Source organism: Prunus avium, chromosome 1 (assembly GCF_965620075.1).
Source record: "Prunus avium chromosome 1, drPruAviu1.hap1.1, whole genome shotgun sequence".
Classification (NCBI taxonomy): domain Eukaryota; kingdom Viridiplantae; phylum Streptophyta; class Magnoliopsida; order Rosales; family Rosaceae; genus Prunus; species Prunus avium.
Window position 1 is genome coordinate 13,722,272 of NC_142284.1, and position 17,541 is coordinate 13,739,812.

Here is a 17,541-nt window from a genome sequence, read left to right on the forward strand (position 1 = left end):
AGCTTGTAGCTCAAAATATTGCTTGTATAAAACAAAAAACAACGTACATGACTCACTTCGATGTTTCGTGGGCTTCATAAAAGAAAAATAGGGAGAATTTTAATTTAATTTGGATAAGATATCTGTATTTTGTCCTTGTTGGTTTGTTGTTTTTTGCAATGTGCAAGCTCCTTCTTCATTAAGAAGTAATTTGGTTAATTTCTACGTCATTTTTTTACTTTGTTCCTCAATTCATTACCACAAAAAATCCTATGCTAGTTGCAACTTGTCGTGTGAAATTATTCTCAACCCAAATTCGATCGGACTTGCATCACGTCTAAAGGGGGCTTCTCCAATGCGAACTCTAAGATGCGAACTCGTTGCGAACTTTTGTTTTTAACCGTTGGAAGAAGAGCGAAAAGAAAGAAAATAAAGCCACACAAGCCATCCAACGGTTAAAAACAAAAGTTCGCATCTTAGAGTTCGCATTGGAGAAGGCCCCACGTGTAAATATATAAACTATTAAATCATTGGAAAATTCAGTGCGTTGTGTCGTAAATACCCTTCAACCCAGGTTGGGAAGGATGAGCCATCTTTGTTCCTCAATTTAATACGTTCTAAATTCGTTATAAACTATCTCACCGTCTCACACTTCAACCCAGAAAAGCCGACCCATTTTTATATCTTTTGAAAAAATCTCACCGTCTCACCGTCTCACCGTCTCACATTTTTATCTCACATACACTTTTAAAAAATATGAAAAATATGTATTTTTAAATGCGAACATATTATACATATATGCACATATTTTTCATGAATATTACATATTTTTTAAGAATATTTTGTGACAAATACATGTATTATTCACATATTTTATCAATATTACTGAAAAAAGAATGCAAATAACATAATTCAATGAATAAATTTAAAATTTTCTATAATGACGGTCATACAATTTTTTTAAAGAAAATTGACAAATACATGTACGTATTTTAGAACGTATTATGTACGTTCCTTATACATTTTTGTACTCGATTTTACTGCAACATTCACTCAAAGAGAAAGCCAAACCCCAAATAAACCCAGCATTGACAACACACTCGCAGAGAAGCCGCAAAATGGGGAAGAAGGAGGAGCAGCTAGCAGAGCTACTGGGAACCCTAGGAGACTTTACAAGCAAAGAGAATTGGGACAAGTTCTTCACCATCCGAGGCACCGACGACGCCTTCGAGTGGTACGCCGAGTGGTCAGAGCTCAGAAACCCTTTGCTCTCCCACCTCCCTCCGCAACCCCAAATTCTCGTTCCCGGCTGCGGCAGCTCCCGCCTCTCCGAGCACCTATACGACGCCGGTTTCAATTCCATCACCAACATTGACTTCTCCAAGGTCGCCATTTCCGACTGCCTCCGCCGCAATGTTCGCCATAGGCCCGATATGCGCTGGCGCGTCATGGACATGACCGCCATGCAGGTATACTTCCCACAATTTTAACTCTTTAACTGAACAATCATAAAATGTTTTTAAAAAAAAGAAATTTTGTCTTATGTTTACGAAATTTACAGTTTGAGGACGAGGCATTTGATGTTGTTGTTGATAAAGGTGGATTGGATGCTTTGATGGAGCCAGAGCTTGGCCCTAAGCTTGGGACTCAGTATTTATCAGAGGTGTCCTTATTTTTTTTCTTTTTTGCTTCAAAAGTTTATGTTGTGAATAATTATGTTTTGGTGGTAATGGAATGTGGGAATTAATTGTTCAGTGGAATTGGATTTGAATTTTTCAGGTGAGAAGAGTTTTGAAGTCTGGGGGAAAATTTATTTGCCTTACATTGGCTGAGTCACATGTTCTGGGTACTGTTTTTACTTGCTATTGCTTGCTGTTCAGCTTTAGTTCCATTTAAGAAAAATATTAACTCGTAATTATCTTGGTCATTGTAATTCCAGCTTTGATTTTCTCTAAGTTTCGGTTTGGGTGGAAAATGGGTATTCATGCCATACCTCAGAAACCGTCTAGTAAGCCAAGCCTTCAAGCATTTATGGTGGTTGCTGAGAAACAGGTTTCCAGTGTGTTGCAGGAGATCACATCATCTTTCAATGATTCTTCCCTTGCTTTAAAGGGAACTCAGGTGATATATCTGGAGTACATGTCTTTGTTGAAGCAAAATGCCTTCTTTCAGCAATAATATATCTTATTTACTTAGAGCTCTTATACAATAAAAGGTTACAATTGAATAACATTGTGGAGGAATAGTTTTTAGTGTTTAGCCTTTCAACCATGTTGGAAGTAGGAAGTGCATGTTGAAGAATGTAAAAAAAACCACATTTGGAAATTGAAAAAATAATGTGCAATATATATTTGAGTGGTTCCATTACTAAGAACACTGAAGTCTTTTGTGATAAAACCCCACATCTACTGCACTATGCATGTGTTTAGGTTGGGGACTCTATCGGTGTTAGTAGTAGTAGGCTGCTGGTTTGTGTCTCTGCAATATTATTAGTGCATACTTTTTACAACCTTTCTTGTATGATGTAAGCTCGGTTACGTAGACCTTGGGAAACTAGTTTCTCAAAAGATTGACTGAAGCTACTGGTTGTCGATTTAGGCTTGTGGACTTCTTGAAGCTGTTGAAAAGGAGAATCAAATTCGTAGAGATTACTCCACTGGTTCAGATGTATTATACTCTCTTGAAGAATTGCAACTTGGAGCTAGAGGGGATTTGACTAAGCTTTGCCCAGGTCATTGTTTTCAGCTTACTTTGGGTGGTGATTCCCGTTTCAGTTACAGAGCTGTAGTTCTTGATGCGCAGGAATCATCTGGTCCATTTGCATATCATTGTGGGGTTTTTATTGTGCCTAAGGTTTGTCTAAGTGAACTTCTCTGGTCAATGCACTGCATGCTACCGTAAGTGTGCACACACATAAAGCTAATGAAAATTTTGATCCAAAGTAGAGTTATTTTGACTATGTTTTGGCTCTCTTCTGCATCCATGTTGATTGAAATTGAAAAAATTGAAGCATTTCTTATAACCGGTCAAATTATATCCTACCAAAGAAAAGAAGAAAAGAAATTGGCTGACTTTTATGAAATTGGTTCATCTCATAAAACCATAGTTGATACTAATGCTTACAGTTGCATGCTTGTTATTCTGGAAATGCATCATGCTTTCAATTGGCTGTAGCATCTTGCCATTCAACATCAGGTTCAACCTAATTTGATCTATTATCTTGCCAACATCAGCAATATCCTCCATGGAAACATCTCTCTCTCTCTCTCTCTCTCTCTCTCTAAATTTTGTAGGATATTACATTATGTGCATATATGGTTGTTTGTACATAGGGATTTCTATTTGGAGTTTAACCATATTTTGGCCAAATGTGTAGTTCTACGGTTGAAACACGCTTTTACTTATAGGTGACATGGTTGTCTTATGGAAGAAAGTAAAAAAAAGAGAAGTCGTCAACAAACCAAATTATTATTATTTTCTTATTTATTTCTTCTGCTCCCTTGGTTTTTGATTTATATGCATGGAGGGCTCAAATGTATGAGAAAATCATAACATTTTATGATTGTATTTTTCCTGATGCATCTGTCATCAACTATTTTCTCTGTATTCCTAACTTGTCCATTAGTTCTTGTTATAATAAGTAAATAAATTTTTGATTTCAGACTCGGGCTCATGAATGGCTCTTCTCCTCAGAAGAAGGACAATGGATGGTAGTAGAAAGTTCGAAGGCAGCTCGTCTAGTAATGGTACCTTTCAATTACAATCTTAAGATCTCTGTGATCCTTATTTTCAGGGGTTATTCTTTTTGTTGGTATCCTAAATGAAATCGTATGTGCTAAATTAAGGTTTTATTAGATGCCAGCCATGTTAGTGCCAGCATGGATGATATTCAGGTAATGTTTCTTTGTCCTAATCATTTTATGAGGCATTCTCCGTTATGACAATTTAACCCTATTAATTTTGGTTATTTACTATCTTTTCTTGGTCTCCTCTTCAGAAGGATTTATCCCCTTTGGTTAAACAATTGGCACCTGGGAAAGATGACAGTGGTTCTCAGATTCCGTATGTACTTGCATCACTTTTCGTTTTGTACTCCAGCACATCAACTTGATAATTTTTTTATATATTTTTTAAAGAAGAAACGACTTGATATGTTTAAATAATATTGTGATCATCATTATATCCTGTTGTGATTTTGTCCTCTGCATGTCTATCAATCAATACCCTCCAAATTAGTTTTTGAAGCTATGGGCGTTAGGCAATAGTCTAAGGGTGCTAATACTATACTTTGAAGCACGTTATGGAACTTTCTTGGTTCCTTGATGTTTTCCAAGAATTAATGATACAAAACTCATTACCAGTTGGACATAATTTCTTAGATTATATATATATATATATGGGTCACAACTGCATAAGTACTTAAGTTTTTGGTTTCTAAACTGCAATGCTTAAAATTTGCAATTATGTGAAGCCAATTAATATGCAACTTATTTGGCTCGTTGACTTTATCGTAGTGTACCATGCTTGTACAAGATCATTATTAGCCCCATGCCATATTTATGTTTTGAATATTTTGATTAGGCACAAAACTAAGAAGACAATTGGTCAAGCCTGTATGAACTCAATGTCTACCAGTAGTGTTGACAGTCGCTTGTCTGATACGACTTTTAAGTTAATATAACTAATTTCTTTTCTGTTTTCAATGCCCTCTTGTGGTATTGCAATACGAAAGTTTAAGAAAGTATCTTTTTCATTCCATGACGCTTTTTTAATTACTCTATATGGCTCAAAGCATTTATCTTATACGTTTATATTGGCTGGTTGCTTTTGCAGGTTCATGATGGCAAGTGATGGGATCAAGCAAAGAAACATTGTTCACCAGGTTCTTTTTCTTTTCCTTTTTAAATGTTATAGCATTTTCATTGTGCGTATGAGTACTTTGTATGAACTATTAGGACATTAATTTTACTTATTTACAATTGGAAAGAGCTCGTGGAAATTATTAAGCAAATTTCATTACTTTTACGTCTGTTCTTAATGCAAATGGAATGAATAAATGATATGTGGATACCATTTGAAGTGTTACTAAATTTAATATCTAAGCAAAGCTTAACAGAATTTGACATATTTTCAGTAGTTATTATTAGCATTTAATCATTTACAGAGCTTATCAATAACCTACACCTAAACAAGGTCATTTGTAAAGTAGCTTTAGGCTTAGTGGTGACTGTTCCCCAGATAGCAAGCTAGCTATTCATGTATATGTTGTAGCTTTGGACTCTGAAGTAAATGAAAACATGCTCTGCATTTTTATTGTCCTCTCTTGCATGCATATGCAGGTCACATCTACAATAACTGGACCAGTTATAGTTGAGGATGTGATTTATGAAAATGTTGATGGTGATATCAATCGCATTCTACCATCCAGAGATTTGACATTTCGTCGCCTTGTTTTCCAAAGAAGTGAGGGTCTGGTTCAGTCTGAAGCTCTTCTATCTGAGGAAGGATCCAAAAATAAAGTTGGTGAGACTGAGAGGAAAAAGACAAACTCATCTTCTAAATCTAAAAGAAGAGGAATCCAGAGAAGAAGTGGTGGTATTGATCTCTATCTTTGCCATTATAGTTTAAATTGTGTTTCTTTCCTTCTCGATAGTTTTGCTTCATGCATGATATAATTTTAGTGTCTTGTTAGTTGTCTATTGACGGAACATGAAAATCTCTTTAGATCAAAACATCTCCACCTTCTCTAATTTTTTTTCAATTTCTGTTAAATTAAATTTGTAGCTATTGAGATTTGAGCCCGTGGACTTGCAGTTGACAATTTGAGGCTGTTAACATTATACATACAATGGTAAAACTATATATGTAAAAAGTACTTATTGCTATCGTGAGTATAATGAAATAAAGTACTGTGGAGTGCAAAAGCAAATTTCAAAAGATAAGAAATAGTTTTTCCCATATCCCATTTATGCAAAAATTGGCCAGTCCGAGCAGTGGGTAGTAAGGCAATTCCCTTCACGAATACTCCGGTATTCATATTTGAAATCTTTGATGTAGTCAAACTTATGCAGTGTAAACAAACTCTTCTGAAAAATGCTTCTGGAATTTTCCTTTTCAGTTCATACTAAAAGTTCAAACTAATATAGCACAGTGAATATACATGCATTTCGAGAACCTTTAAATTTTCATTGAACCTGGTGTACTGTTGTGCTTGATATTGAGTAGTAAATGTATCTTTATGTATAGCAGTACAGATTTTGGCTTCTCACATGAGGTGGATGCTGTCACGTTCAGAATGAAAAGAATTTATGATGGCATAACTTAAACACTCCCAACAGTAATACTATTCACTTTTGGTAAAAATTTAAGGTCTTGTGAAAACCAAATACAAATTCTTAAATGAACATTTTAGTGCTAAACACTGTCCTGATATACTTGTGATATTATATTTTTATTTTTATTGTTTACTTCGCTGTAGATTTGTAACTCTTTATCATGTTCCATCAGTGTAGTAGAAGAATATCGTTGTTTTCAAATTTGGGTTAAGTTTATCCTTTGTGTTATCGTGTTGATTCTTATTTTTTGTGTTCTTTTTTATTTTATAGAAACGAGCCACCAGCTGAAGGTCTATCATGGGTATTTGGCTAGTTCTTATCATACAGGGATTCTTTCTGGGTTAATGTTGATTTCATCTTATTTGGAAAGCATGGCGTCAACTCAAAAATCGGTAAGCACTGTAAATTCTGACTAGCATTTAGCCAAGGCCTTGCGTGGTGGTGAAAGGAATGGATCAGCTTCTAGTCGCTTTATGCTCCAAATTTGGATAAAATGAAACAAGAGCTAAACTTTTAGTTTCAATTGTAGTTTCCTCCTTAGCTCTTTCTTACTTCTAAGAATTAAACATTTAGAAGGAATCTAAATAATAGGGAACTCATAGAGTTTGCTAGTTTGTTGTCTCGGATTACGAATACTTCTGTATGTTCCATGCGGTCTGCCAAAAGAGTTAGTCTAGTCATGCCACATGATCCTGTTTTTGTTTCTTATAATATAATTTTTAGGATTGTTGTACCTATTTAAGTTCAAATTCTCACCAGTGGCTTGTGGTAAAATGAATCAAAAGGAGGTCCTATATTCCTTTTCTCCTCGTTGGTGTGCACAGTTAATGTTTAGGGTAGATCGGCTTAGAATATTATTTTACACTGTTCATCTCATTTGTGAGTAGACAATTGGTTGTTTTTTGTGTGGAGTGGGTTGCTCCAAGAAAGTGCTATTTCTTGCTGTGTGAGGTCTTCCTAGGCGTTAGAACAAGAGGTTACCCATTTGCAATTGTGCAGTTTTGGCATCTATTTGGACCCGTAATTGAAAAAAAAAAAAGCAATTTTTTTTTTTACAATAAGGAAGAAGTGATGTTTATGTGGGGCAGTTAGATCCGTTGTTTCTCTTTTAGAATTCTTGTCTAATCTGTTTAGGGGATTTCCTTTTGTTGTTTTTCTTCTTGTTATTGTGTTTGTAGTTGGCCTGTCACATGTGGTTTGCTTGTCAATCTCGCTTTGTATTTCAGTTGTTTTTTAAAAATGAAGTTTTTATTTTCTATAAAATAAATAAAAAATATCAATCAAGTTCTGACTGTAAAATGTTTAAATATACGGTGTTGGACTTTATTTATGAGGGGAATTTTTTATGTAGGAAAAATTGACCTGTCCAAGCTCAGCTGTCCAATTTCCCTGTTCATCTATTAATGGCTGCATATTCATTTGTCTGCACTAATATAAAATATTTGAATTTTCTTGTCATTCCTTTCGTGACATTGATGGTTCTTTTGTTTCACACTACTAATGCTTTCTCAGGTCAAAGCAGTTGTAATTGGTCTTGGAGCAGGTTTACTCCCTATGTTCCTTCATAGATGTATGCCCTTTATGCACACTGAGGTAATTTTAGGCTTAAGCCATCTCCCAGAAAAAAGAAAAGAAATAAAAGAAGATGAGTTTCCTTAATAAAATCATTTAGTGGAATGTGGTACTTAATCGTTATATTTACAGGTGGTGGAGTTGGATCCTGTAGTCCTCAAACTTGCAAAAGAATACTTCAGTTTTGTTGAAGATGATCACTTGCAGGTAGTTCACTGTACTTCATGTTTGCTTCTTTTCATACTATAAAATTATGTAAACAGAAATTCCAAGTTCTTCATTCCTGCATAGCAAACTAGTGTCACCTCTAGCAAGAAACGTAATTTATCCCTTTGATTGCAGTAGGGCTGAGTGGAGGTGAGTATGGTTCTTTGGCTACAATTATAATCTCTTAAGAAAAAGAATACATGCAACTCTGTGTTCCAAGTTGCCAAAAAAACTTGAGTAAAGAAGCACAAAGTGTTTTAGTATACTCAGTTCTTATGTGTCAGTGTCTATTGATGTGGTATGATTTTCCCTTTGTCCTTTGTCTCTGTTTGGTTAATGTGCTTTTAGTCTACTAGTTGGCATTGCAATTTTCATGTTAACCTCATATACCAAATTCTTTATTTCTTCCACTTGCACTTTCTAGTTATATGCAAATATCTTCCCACTCTGTAGCCCTAAGATGCCACCTTTAAATTAGGGGCTGCAATGGCATTGTGAAAAATGATATTTTTCTTTCCCATCTTTGTTGGGTTGAAGGATAACTATGTAAAGGTTTGATCTGATAATTTACTAGAATGGTTTACTTTCCTTTGTTGGTCATGAAAACAGAGGCTGAATTTAGTGGTTTTTGTTTGTTTGTTTTGGAGTGCACGTTGAAAAGGAACTTAGATGTAAACAAAGCTCCTGGATATAAACATAAGCTATAAATGAGATTGTGCTTACCTTGAGATCCTTCTCATCCTGAAGTTGTAATGTATTCAATATTTATCACGTTTTAGATTTGTTTTGGTGTATCAGGTGCACATTGCTGATGGTATTCAGTTTGTTAGAAATGTTGCAAATTCTGCTGAAGCTGATGAAATTTCTGCAGTTCAAGAGAAGGAAGGTGCTCACTGCAATACAGAGCCCCCTTCTTCCAATGGGAGCTGCTTAGAATCACATGTTGAAAGCAAGGTGTCTTCGAAGGTTGACATAGTTATTATTGATGTGGATTCTGCAGACTCAAGGTGAATGCAGACTGCACCTATTTTACAAGTATATTGATCAATATAAGAAGCAATACGGATTTTAAAGACTGGGCCCTCATATTCTAATAAGTTATTTGTTTATTTTTGTGTACAGCTCTGGGATGACCTGTCCTGCAGCAGATTTTGTGCAGGAGACGTTTCTTCAGACTGTAAGGGATGCACTTTCTGAGAAAGGTCTATTTATCATTAATTTGGTGTCACGATCACAAGCCATTAAAGACAGTGTTATTTCAAGGATGAAAGTGGTGAGAATAGGAAACTAATATTCATTATTGTTCATATATAAATTCTGTTATATGTTATCTCCAGGATATTCGTCTAACAGACCCATCTATGCTTTAAATCTCCCTTTTACAGTCACTTGAATAAAAAATGCGCAGTAAGTGGGATTAGGATGGTGGTAAAAAGGATGGGTGCCGTTGTTGGTCTTGAGTAGGTTTTTTTTTTGGTCATTAGTCATATGTTGCTAAGGCGCACTTTGTTTACCTTTCAGTGACTGGAATTCAAATACCATATTGGCAAGTCCATTCACACAATTGCAGCAAAATATAAATGTACATGTACTCACACATGTGCATACAATTTGAAAATAAATTTGAGACTTTGCTTTCACAATTATCAGTTTAGAATTGTCTACTAGAGTGTGACAAGTTAATGCAGCGTGTTAAGACATGTAATATTCTCATATGTCCTCTGCTAAAAAAATTTGGTTGGAATGCTCTGTTAGTAAATTTTGTTTTTCCTTCTGTCCTGTTAGATTGTTTGCATAGTATTGTGCTTGGTACTCTTGCACACCCGTATGGAAAATCATATGGCAGTAGTTCTGATTTGCAATTTAATCTCTCTTCAGGTGTTTAGCCATCTTTTCTGCCTACAGCTTGAAGAAGACGTCAATGAAGTTATTTTTGGTCTTTGTTCAGCTTCTTGTATCAAGGAGGACAGTTTCCCTGAAGCCGCTCTTCAACTTGAGAAACTGTTAAAATTGGAACACCCAGAGATAAGCCAAAGCATTCTAAATACGACAAAGAAGTTGAGACAATTGAAGTGACTCCGGTTGATTGAAGTAGGGTCCATTTGAAATCCTTTTTGAGAGGTAATGCCCTATTTATCTGTGAGAGCAGGCCTTCTCAGATACAATCATACATGTGATGGGCACATGCAACACAACTGCTTTTCAGAAAGGTGCTCAAGTGCATATTTGCTAGCATGTCCTCTGGATCTGTGGATAGTTTCTCTTCTTCAGCTATTAGAATGCTTGTTCGGGTTACTCTGCAATCAAGATCTTACTGAGAAGTGCGTGTATGCCTGTATGAAAGTTGCAAACCTATATAGAAAATCTGGTTATAAAGACACAACTGGTTCAATGTAATCGGCCCTATACTTATCTCGAACTACTCGATTTGTAACATGTAGGATTAGTTTTAATGAGTCCTAAAGATTGCAGTTGATAGATATGAGATTGCACCATTGTGGCTACAATGTAATCTTATTTTTGATACATCCTATAACAGATTCGGAGAAATAGTCTTCATTCTTGTGGTCTCAAGTTTCTTTACATACAAACTTTGATCTCTTCTCATGCCCGTACACTTTTTGTTTTACCCCTCTTAGGCACAATCAATTTACATATTGTGAAAGAACTTCAATTTCTTCGAGTCTAGGTTGCCAAATTCTAGAACTGACTAATACCAATGTACAAAATTCTAAAGTGATTCTTTGGTGGTGGACAAGGAATAACTAAATTGGCACTTTACTATTAATAACTATTCTTTTTGAAAATAGAAAACCAACTTGAAATGGTTAGCTAGAAGTTTGAGACATACTTTGACAGCTAGTTGTTATCGTGAAAAACTTTTGTGTTTCTTATCCGGTTTAACTTTAAAGCTGCAGTTAAAGTATAATTAAGAAAAATAAAGAAGTGTGTTTTGTCGATGCCAGCGTCAACATGTTTTGTTCTCCGAGGATTTGATAGGACAACAGAATGACTTGAGGGAGAAGAAAAATAGGTTAAATTAACCAGAATGGCGATGGAGCAGTAATCCAGGACAGTGCTTGATCCGCTACACTTTCCAAGATTGTGAAGCTTTCTTGTATTTCCTTTGACTATTTGTTTCTAGTGACAGAGTAAATAAAGGGCAAAGAATTGAAGAGGAAAGAAGTATCTTAAGCAAATTTTGATTTGGTATTTATCCTTTTATTTTTTTTGTTACACTTTATCCTCCTTTTTTTAAAACGGTACAGAGTAGACTGAGATAACAAGGAAATCTTTTGTTTCTCAAGGAAAATAGGGAATTGGACTGCATGTGGTAGGTTGCTTAATTGCTTAGTTGATAATATTCCAAATTGCTCAGATTGCTCAATTTCTTTATTAATTGAGTGTATATGTGGTTTATGAACATAAGAATTAATAATTCAAAAGTCCGATAAAAATATTTTGACCGCATTTACTCATTTACTGACCACCTCTCCACAGCCTCTGCTAGAGAGGAAAGGTGGTCAACAATTTAGTAAAGATAGTAAGTAAATGTGGTTAGAAAAGCCAAAACCGAAACCATATATGATAACACAGTGTATCAGATAGCAGTATATATGTGCTGACTAACTAGAGACAGAGGCCAACCATGGCTTCATACGAGGAAGTGGATAGCTTGTTCGAAAATGCCATGAAAGGCCAGTGGGAAAAGGTGGTGGAGGCCTACAGAAATTGTTCCAAGGCTCGAAAGGCCAACATAACCAAATCAAAAGAGACTGCTCTACACATAGCAATTGCTGATGGCCAAACAAAAACCGCATTGGACTTGTTGCACATCATTGCCAATGGAGAAAATGCATCAGACGTATTGAAAATAGGAAATGAGAAAGGCAACACAGCTCTCCATCTAGCTGCTAGGCTTGGCTATGTCCAAGTGTGTCAAAGCATGGTTACCAAAGATCGCAGCCTTGTCTCCCTTCGCAACGTCGACGGTGAGACCCCTCTCTTCTTGGCAGCTCTTAATGGCCACAATAAGGCTTTCCTTTGCCTTCACTCTCACTGCCAAGAAAAATACCATTCCTTTAGAGACAATCATGGTGATACCATTCTCCATGCTGCTATCTCTGGTGAATACTTCAGTAAGTGCAGGCTATCTATCTTCTTCTTCTTTTTCTTTTTTTGGTTTTAATTTCCCCATGTAATTAGTGAAGAAAGTTGAGGTTCCACCCCAAAACCAATTGGCAATGGGGGGAGTAGCCCAACTCCTTATAAACCCAGGCTTGGTCCTTTAACTTTTCAAAGTGGGACAAATACTCTCAACAATTAGTACTTAATTTTAGATTAATGAAAATAATGCCACTTTTAATTCCTTATTTCTATTTTTGTTAGGTTTGGCATTTCAGATTATTCGGTTGTACCCGGAACTTGTTAACTCTATGAATGAAAATGGTTTCTCTCCCCTGCATATTCTGGCCAGTAAGCCTGGTGCATTCAAAAGCAGTAGTCGCCTTGGACTGACTGATAATATTATATACCATTGTAAGAATTTCCACCTTACCAATTTGATTTTATACTCAATTCAAATGTCTACATGTTCAACTTATGATTCAACACATGCATTTGCAGTTTCATGTTCACAAATAACTAAAGAACACATAAAAGTGTAGCCATCATATTTATATGTTGCATTTTTACTAGGTATTGTAAGAAGAAATTACTCCATCTTTTTTGTTCATCATTTTCAGTTCTCGGATTTAACAAGAACTTTTCAATTTTGTTCTGTCAGGTTTGATTGTTGAAGAGCTCAAAGAGGAATCATATAAATACGAAGCTTGTCTGCACAACGAAGGAGTACAAAACAATTCTAAATATCCAGAAAACTATGAAACGTGCATGAACTTTGCTGGAGTTCTGAGGAGTTTCTTTCAAGTGTTAAGTGAGTGAATCTTGTGAAATTTATATGTTGTATTTTCTTCCCCAAACCTTTGTACCACAAGTCTAATTTAGTTTCTTGATTTCCAGCAAACACACGGGGAAATCAGAATTGGATGCTTTGCTCACTCCGAGCTAATGGAGGAAATAAAATTGGGAAAAATGCTGCTGATGATGAAGAGAATCCCCAACAACTGAGCAGCTCAGTGATAAGTAATCCTCATAACCTTTTATGGGAAATCTTTAGTTGAAATATCACTTATCAGATTCCATTGTGGAAGACACAATTTTTTCTGCAGGTGATAAATTAATCACTGAGTCTTGCCTTGGCGACGTTCCCTATGAAAAAATAAGTAAATTAATTTTTATCATGAAAGAAAGAAAAACCAACCTGATGATGAAGTTGAACAGTTTGTACATTATAGTTGAAGTTTGAAGATGATAAGTTAAAGATTCAGTTGATTAAATAGCCCAACTATGCAGAGGCCAGTCCAGAAGCATCCTCTTCTGCAATGAGATTACAATCAAAAGAAGTATCAGATGCAAAGAGTTCAAGATCAACTGATGGTAAAATTCCCTACAATTAAAAGAAGTCAAAAAAAGAAAAGAAAAAGAAGATAGATAAATAACCTTCATGACAAAGACTAACATTAACCTTACTAAATGTAAAAGACCTGTTTGTTCGGATTTAAAACTCAAGTCAAATGTGATATATTTCTGATTGGAGCTACTGCAGCAGGAGGCATTTCAGGATTATCTTCGTCAGTGAAGAAGTCGGAATCAAAAGGTGCCATATAAATTTTTTTATTTCTAAACATTATGGTGAATTATTCTCTGAAATTGTATTATTTTGGGTAGAAAAAAATATTCCTTAATGAAGAAAGATGGTCACTGTTAACTTGTTGAGGTATTCAATATGTTCTAAGAATTTGTTGCTTCATAACTCCATGACATTTTCTTCTAGGACAATAAATCAAGAAAAAAAGGTCTTGCAAGTTCTGAACTTCTAGAGTTATGAATATAGGGGATTACTGTTCAATTTTTTAATTTCATCATCTGATGACATTTTAGGCATCTCAATTGTTCTGAGTAGACTTGACTTTAGCATTATTTTTTCTGCCTCTTTGCAGGTACAAACCAACCACATGAACAGGGGAGAAGAAATTATTCGTATCCGCCCAATTACGCCTCACTAGTTCTATTCTTCAAGCTTATGATGAAGGCCATGCTAATTATTCTGGGAATTGGTCAGTACCAAACTTAATTCATAGCCCCCGATCAATAACTAGTACAGCTTGCGTCATCTAGCTAGACACGCAAGCTTGTTTAAAACCACATCACTTCCCCATCCAAGAACCCTTCTAAGCGAAAAAATTTAAATCTCATGGACGACAGTTGCCTCATCTCCTAATGTTCTTTTGTTGAATGACATGTAGGCATTTGGAAGATAAAGAAAATCCAAGAAAGGAAAGAGCGACATATATGGGCTAATCAGGTCATGAATGAACTGGTTCAGCGTACTTCCTTATACAAGTACCAAAATACTGGACGAAATCCCCATCAACCAAACAAAGATAAAGAAGAATGTGATGTTCCTAATCCTATCTTGTTAGACCAAGCCCCGTCTTCAGCAGTCGATCATGTACCATCTAAAGGTGGAAATAAAAATGTTGAAACAAAACTGTCGTCCTCAAACCAAAACAAGTATCAGATAGAGAGTGATCAGAATCAACCAGGTAAACAAATTACACCTCTCTTTTATTTTGGCCTGGTAGTTACTCATCTTCTGTGTACTGCATGCTTCATTGACATTAACAAACGTGGGAAGGTTAAAGGGAAGAAATCAGGTATTCCTAAATACCATTGAAGTCATTTATTTTAACCGAGAAGTTTGTGCTGTATTGAAAAACAGAACAGAAATTTATTGGAGATGGACAGTAGCCTACTTGTAGGCAACTGGGATGGCTAATTAGTATAAAAATAACTATGAAATATTGTGTTATCTTTTACAAGTTTTTCTCCTTCAAACATGGCTTCGAAAACCTACAGCACATGATTACGAACTTGGACTCAACAACGGTAAAGAGAGGAAGGAAAACAAACCCTTGGGAGATAAGAAGAATGGAAATTGTGAAGCAGATAAAAAGCAGACACCAATATTAATTGCAGCAAAGATGGGAGTGACAGAAATGGTAGAAACAATCCTAGACAAGTTCCCAGTGGCCATCCAGGATGTGGACTCTGATAACAAGAATGTTGTACTGTTAGCAGTTGAGAACAGGCAACCCCATGTTTACAATCTCCTGCGGAAGAGAAAGATACTAAAAGAAAGCTTGTTGCGTCAGTTGGACAACCAAGGTAACAGCGCTTTACATCTTGCCGCTAGATGTGGACAGTACCGGCCTTGGCTTATTCCAGGCGCTGCATTGCAAATGCAATGGGAAATCAAGTGGTATAAGGTATGAACTATTGTTGATCTCACACTACATCAGTTTCAGCTGCACTATTCATGTTAGTCTTCAGCTTACAAACCTCTGGCTTTACCATTACTGGCCTTTTATTTATCTTTTTGAGTTAAACTTTGAAATCAAGGTTTTGAAGTGTGAACATAATCTTCAAGAGTTACTGTTATGTTGACTGGATGCGCAGTTTGTCAAAAGCTCAATGCCACATGGTTTCTTTGTTCGCTACAACAAAAAAGGCCAGACCCCAAAGGAGATCTTCATAAATACACACCGAAATCTTATAAAAGAAGGCAGCAAATGGCTAACTAAAACCTCGGAGTCGTGCTCTGTGGTTGCAGCTCTCATTGCAACGGTTGCATTTGCAACATCAGCAACTGTACCAGGTGGACTTAATCAGAATACAGGTGAACCAATTCTTAAGGACGAGTCAGCATTCGGTGCCTTCACCATCTCATCACTGACTGCTCTCTGCTTCTCAGTAACTTCCCTGGTCTTCTTTCTTTCAATTCTCACTTCTAGATATGAAGAAAGCGATTTTTCAATGGACTTGCCTCGGAAACTTTTGCTGGGTCTAACATCACTCTTCGCATCTATAGCTTCCATGTTAGTCTCATTCTGCACAGGGCATATCTTTGTCCTCAAACATCAACTGAGATATGTGGCATATCCATTGTATGCAGCAACTTGCTTGCCGGTCACCTTTTTCGCTCTTGCACAGCTGCCCCTTTACTTTGATCTCATGAGGGCCATCATCAGAAAGGTACCACAGCGGAGCTATGAGGTCTTTCCACACTAGTTCTTCATATGTTATGGTAACAAGGTCTAATGGGTTATGCAGTTGATCATCTTGAGTGTTAAAATTTGCTTTGTTATGTTTTGTTTTGCTTTGAGAGTGAGGTTTAATCATGTGGAATTTTTTGTATGTGAATGTTGTCAGTTCGACATTAGTGTTAAGGATCCTTGAATAATGCCTTGTGACAAGTTAACTTCAATCAGAATCAAAACTTGGTTAAAATTTAACTGTGAGTAAACTCAAAAGCATGGGAAATTAAGCTAGAATTCTATAAACAACAGAAAGTGACTTTGAAAATGAAACCAAGCAGAGCCTAAACAATGCATCGAAACAGAAAGCAAGGTGGTTGCAGAATGATTCTGCTCTGACCTTCCACAATGCAACTTGGGACAAGAGCCGCATTAGATTGAATGTATTTGAAATAATTAGATGTTGTACGTTTGAATTGGACAGAGATGAGCTTAGTCACTCTGATGAAGGTAAGTTGAGCGGGTGGTTTCACTTAATACATACAGTTAAAAGTCTGTAAGGGATGTTCTTAGAAAGATAAGTGCCTTCAATGGATTGGGGGTGGTAATAAAATTCTCCAGTTAGGTTTTTATATGTGAGGAATGACAAAGTGGGTGCTCTTGGCCAGTAGGGTATAGCTCAGTTGGTTAAGCCCTTTTATCTCCACTCCTATGAGCAGAGGTTCGAAATCACCAGACACCACGTGAATATTTGTGTAAACCCTCCCTCCCCCAATCCTTTGCACTTAAAAGATTACATTATACGTAGAACAATAATATCAAGTAGGAAATTATTAGGCTTTAAACCGTTGCAATTTTAGGCTATCAAGTTACTCAATAAATGCTATATCACTGAAGACGAGTTCTTGATACAATGAATAGGTGTTGCTCCTTTAAACAAGAGGTCCTGGGTTCGATCCCAGGCGCTTGCGAATAGAGCAGACTTTGTTGGGAGAGGTCCCCGCTTTGCGCCCGACAGTACCTCGAGGGTTAGTCCCCGCAATCGCGCGAGGGATACCTTGGTTTTCACCAAAAAAATAGGTGTTGCACCACAGCTCTTTCAACACAACAGAAGCACTGCTCCGCGGCCCACCTCAGCAAGAATCTTACAACCCTTACTGTTAAAACTAGCACTGACTTGCAAAGCTCCCGAGCTTATCATTTGAAATTTGGTACTGCTTCAATCTGTGAAATGATTCAATGAATACAGTATGAAATGTCTAGACAGGGATGGATCCAGAAATTTTCCT

The 17,541-nt window shown here is 36.4% G+C and overlaps 2 protein-coding genes across 3 annotated transcripts; both read left to right on the forward strand.

The window, feature by feature from the left end:
* The first annotated feature begins 1,027 nt into the window (after positions 1-1,027).
* LOC110773949 (uncharacterized) lies at positions 1,028-10,652 on the forward strand. Its single transcript, XM_021978460.2, has 16 exons — positions 1,028-1,448; positions 1,541-1,642; positions 1,759-1,825; positions 1,919-2,100; positions 2,578-2,832; positions 3,642-3,725; positions 3,825-3,872; positions 3,977-4,041; positions 4,813-4,861; positions 5,319-5,574; positions 6,585-6,706; positions 7,827-7,907; positions 8,019-8,093; positions 8,892-9,100; positions 9,216-9,366; positions 9,972-10,652. Exons 1-16 carry the CDS (start codon positions 1,098-1,100, stop codon positions 10,167-10,169), a joined length of 2,295 nt encoding a protein of 764 aa, XP_021834152.2. The 5' UTR covers positions 1,028-1,097; the 3' UTR covers positions 10,170-10,652.
* Positions 10,653-11,734: 1,082 nt separating this feature from the next.
* LOC110773951 (uncharacterized) lies at positions 11,735-16,549 on the forward strand. Of its 2 annotated transcripts, none has more exons than XM_021978463.2 (10): positions 11,735-12,232; positions 12,483-12,632; positions 12,880-13,029; positions 13,116-13,238; positions 13,509-13,592; positions 13,762-13,812; positions 14,156-14,272; positions 14,462-14,761; positions 15,075-15,484; positions 15,675-16,549. In XM_021978463.2, exons 1-10 carry the CDS (start codon positions 11,743-11,745, stop codon positions 16,284-16,286), a joined length of 2,487 nt encoding a protein of 828 aa, XP_021834155.2. In that variant the 5' UTR covers positions 11,735-11,742; the 3' UTR covers positions 16,287-16,549. The 2 variants fall into 2 exon arrangements, with proteins under 2 accessions (XP_021834155.2, XP_088110029.1); XM_088253903.1 differs by having other exon boundaries at positions 13,765-13,812.
* The last annotated feature ends 992 nt before the right edge of the window (positions 16,550-17,541 follow it).

Coding starts and splice junctions, on each gene's coding strand:
- LOC110773951 (XM_021978463.2), top strand. CDS start 11,743: ATGGCTTCATACGAGGAAGTGGATAGCTTGTTCGAAAATGCCATGAAA. Junction 12,233..12,482: donor TATCTCTGGTGAATACTTCA/GTAAGTGCAGGC, acceptor TATTTTTGTTAG/GTTTGGCATTTCAGATTATT. Junction 14,762..15,074: donor GAGTGATCAGAATCAACCAG/GTAAACAAATTA, acceptor GAAAACCTACAG/CACATGATTACGAACTTGGA.
- LOC110773949 (XM_021978460.2), top strand. CDS start 1,098: ATGGGGAAGAAGGAGGAGCAGCTAGCAGAGCTACTGGGAACCCTAGGA. Junction 1,449..1,540: donor TGGACATGACCGCCATGCAG/GTATACTTCCCA, acceptor CGAAATTTACAG/TTTGAGGACGAGGCATTTGA. Junction 6,707..7,826: donor TGGCGTCAACTCAAAAATCG/GTAAGCACTGTA, acceptor ATGCTTTCTCAG/GTCAAAGCAGTTGTAATTGG.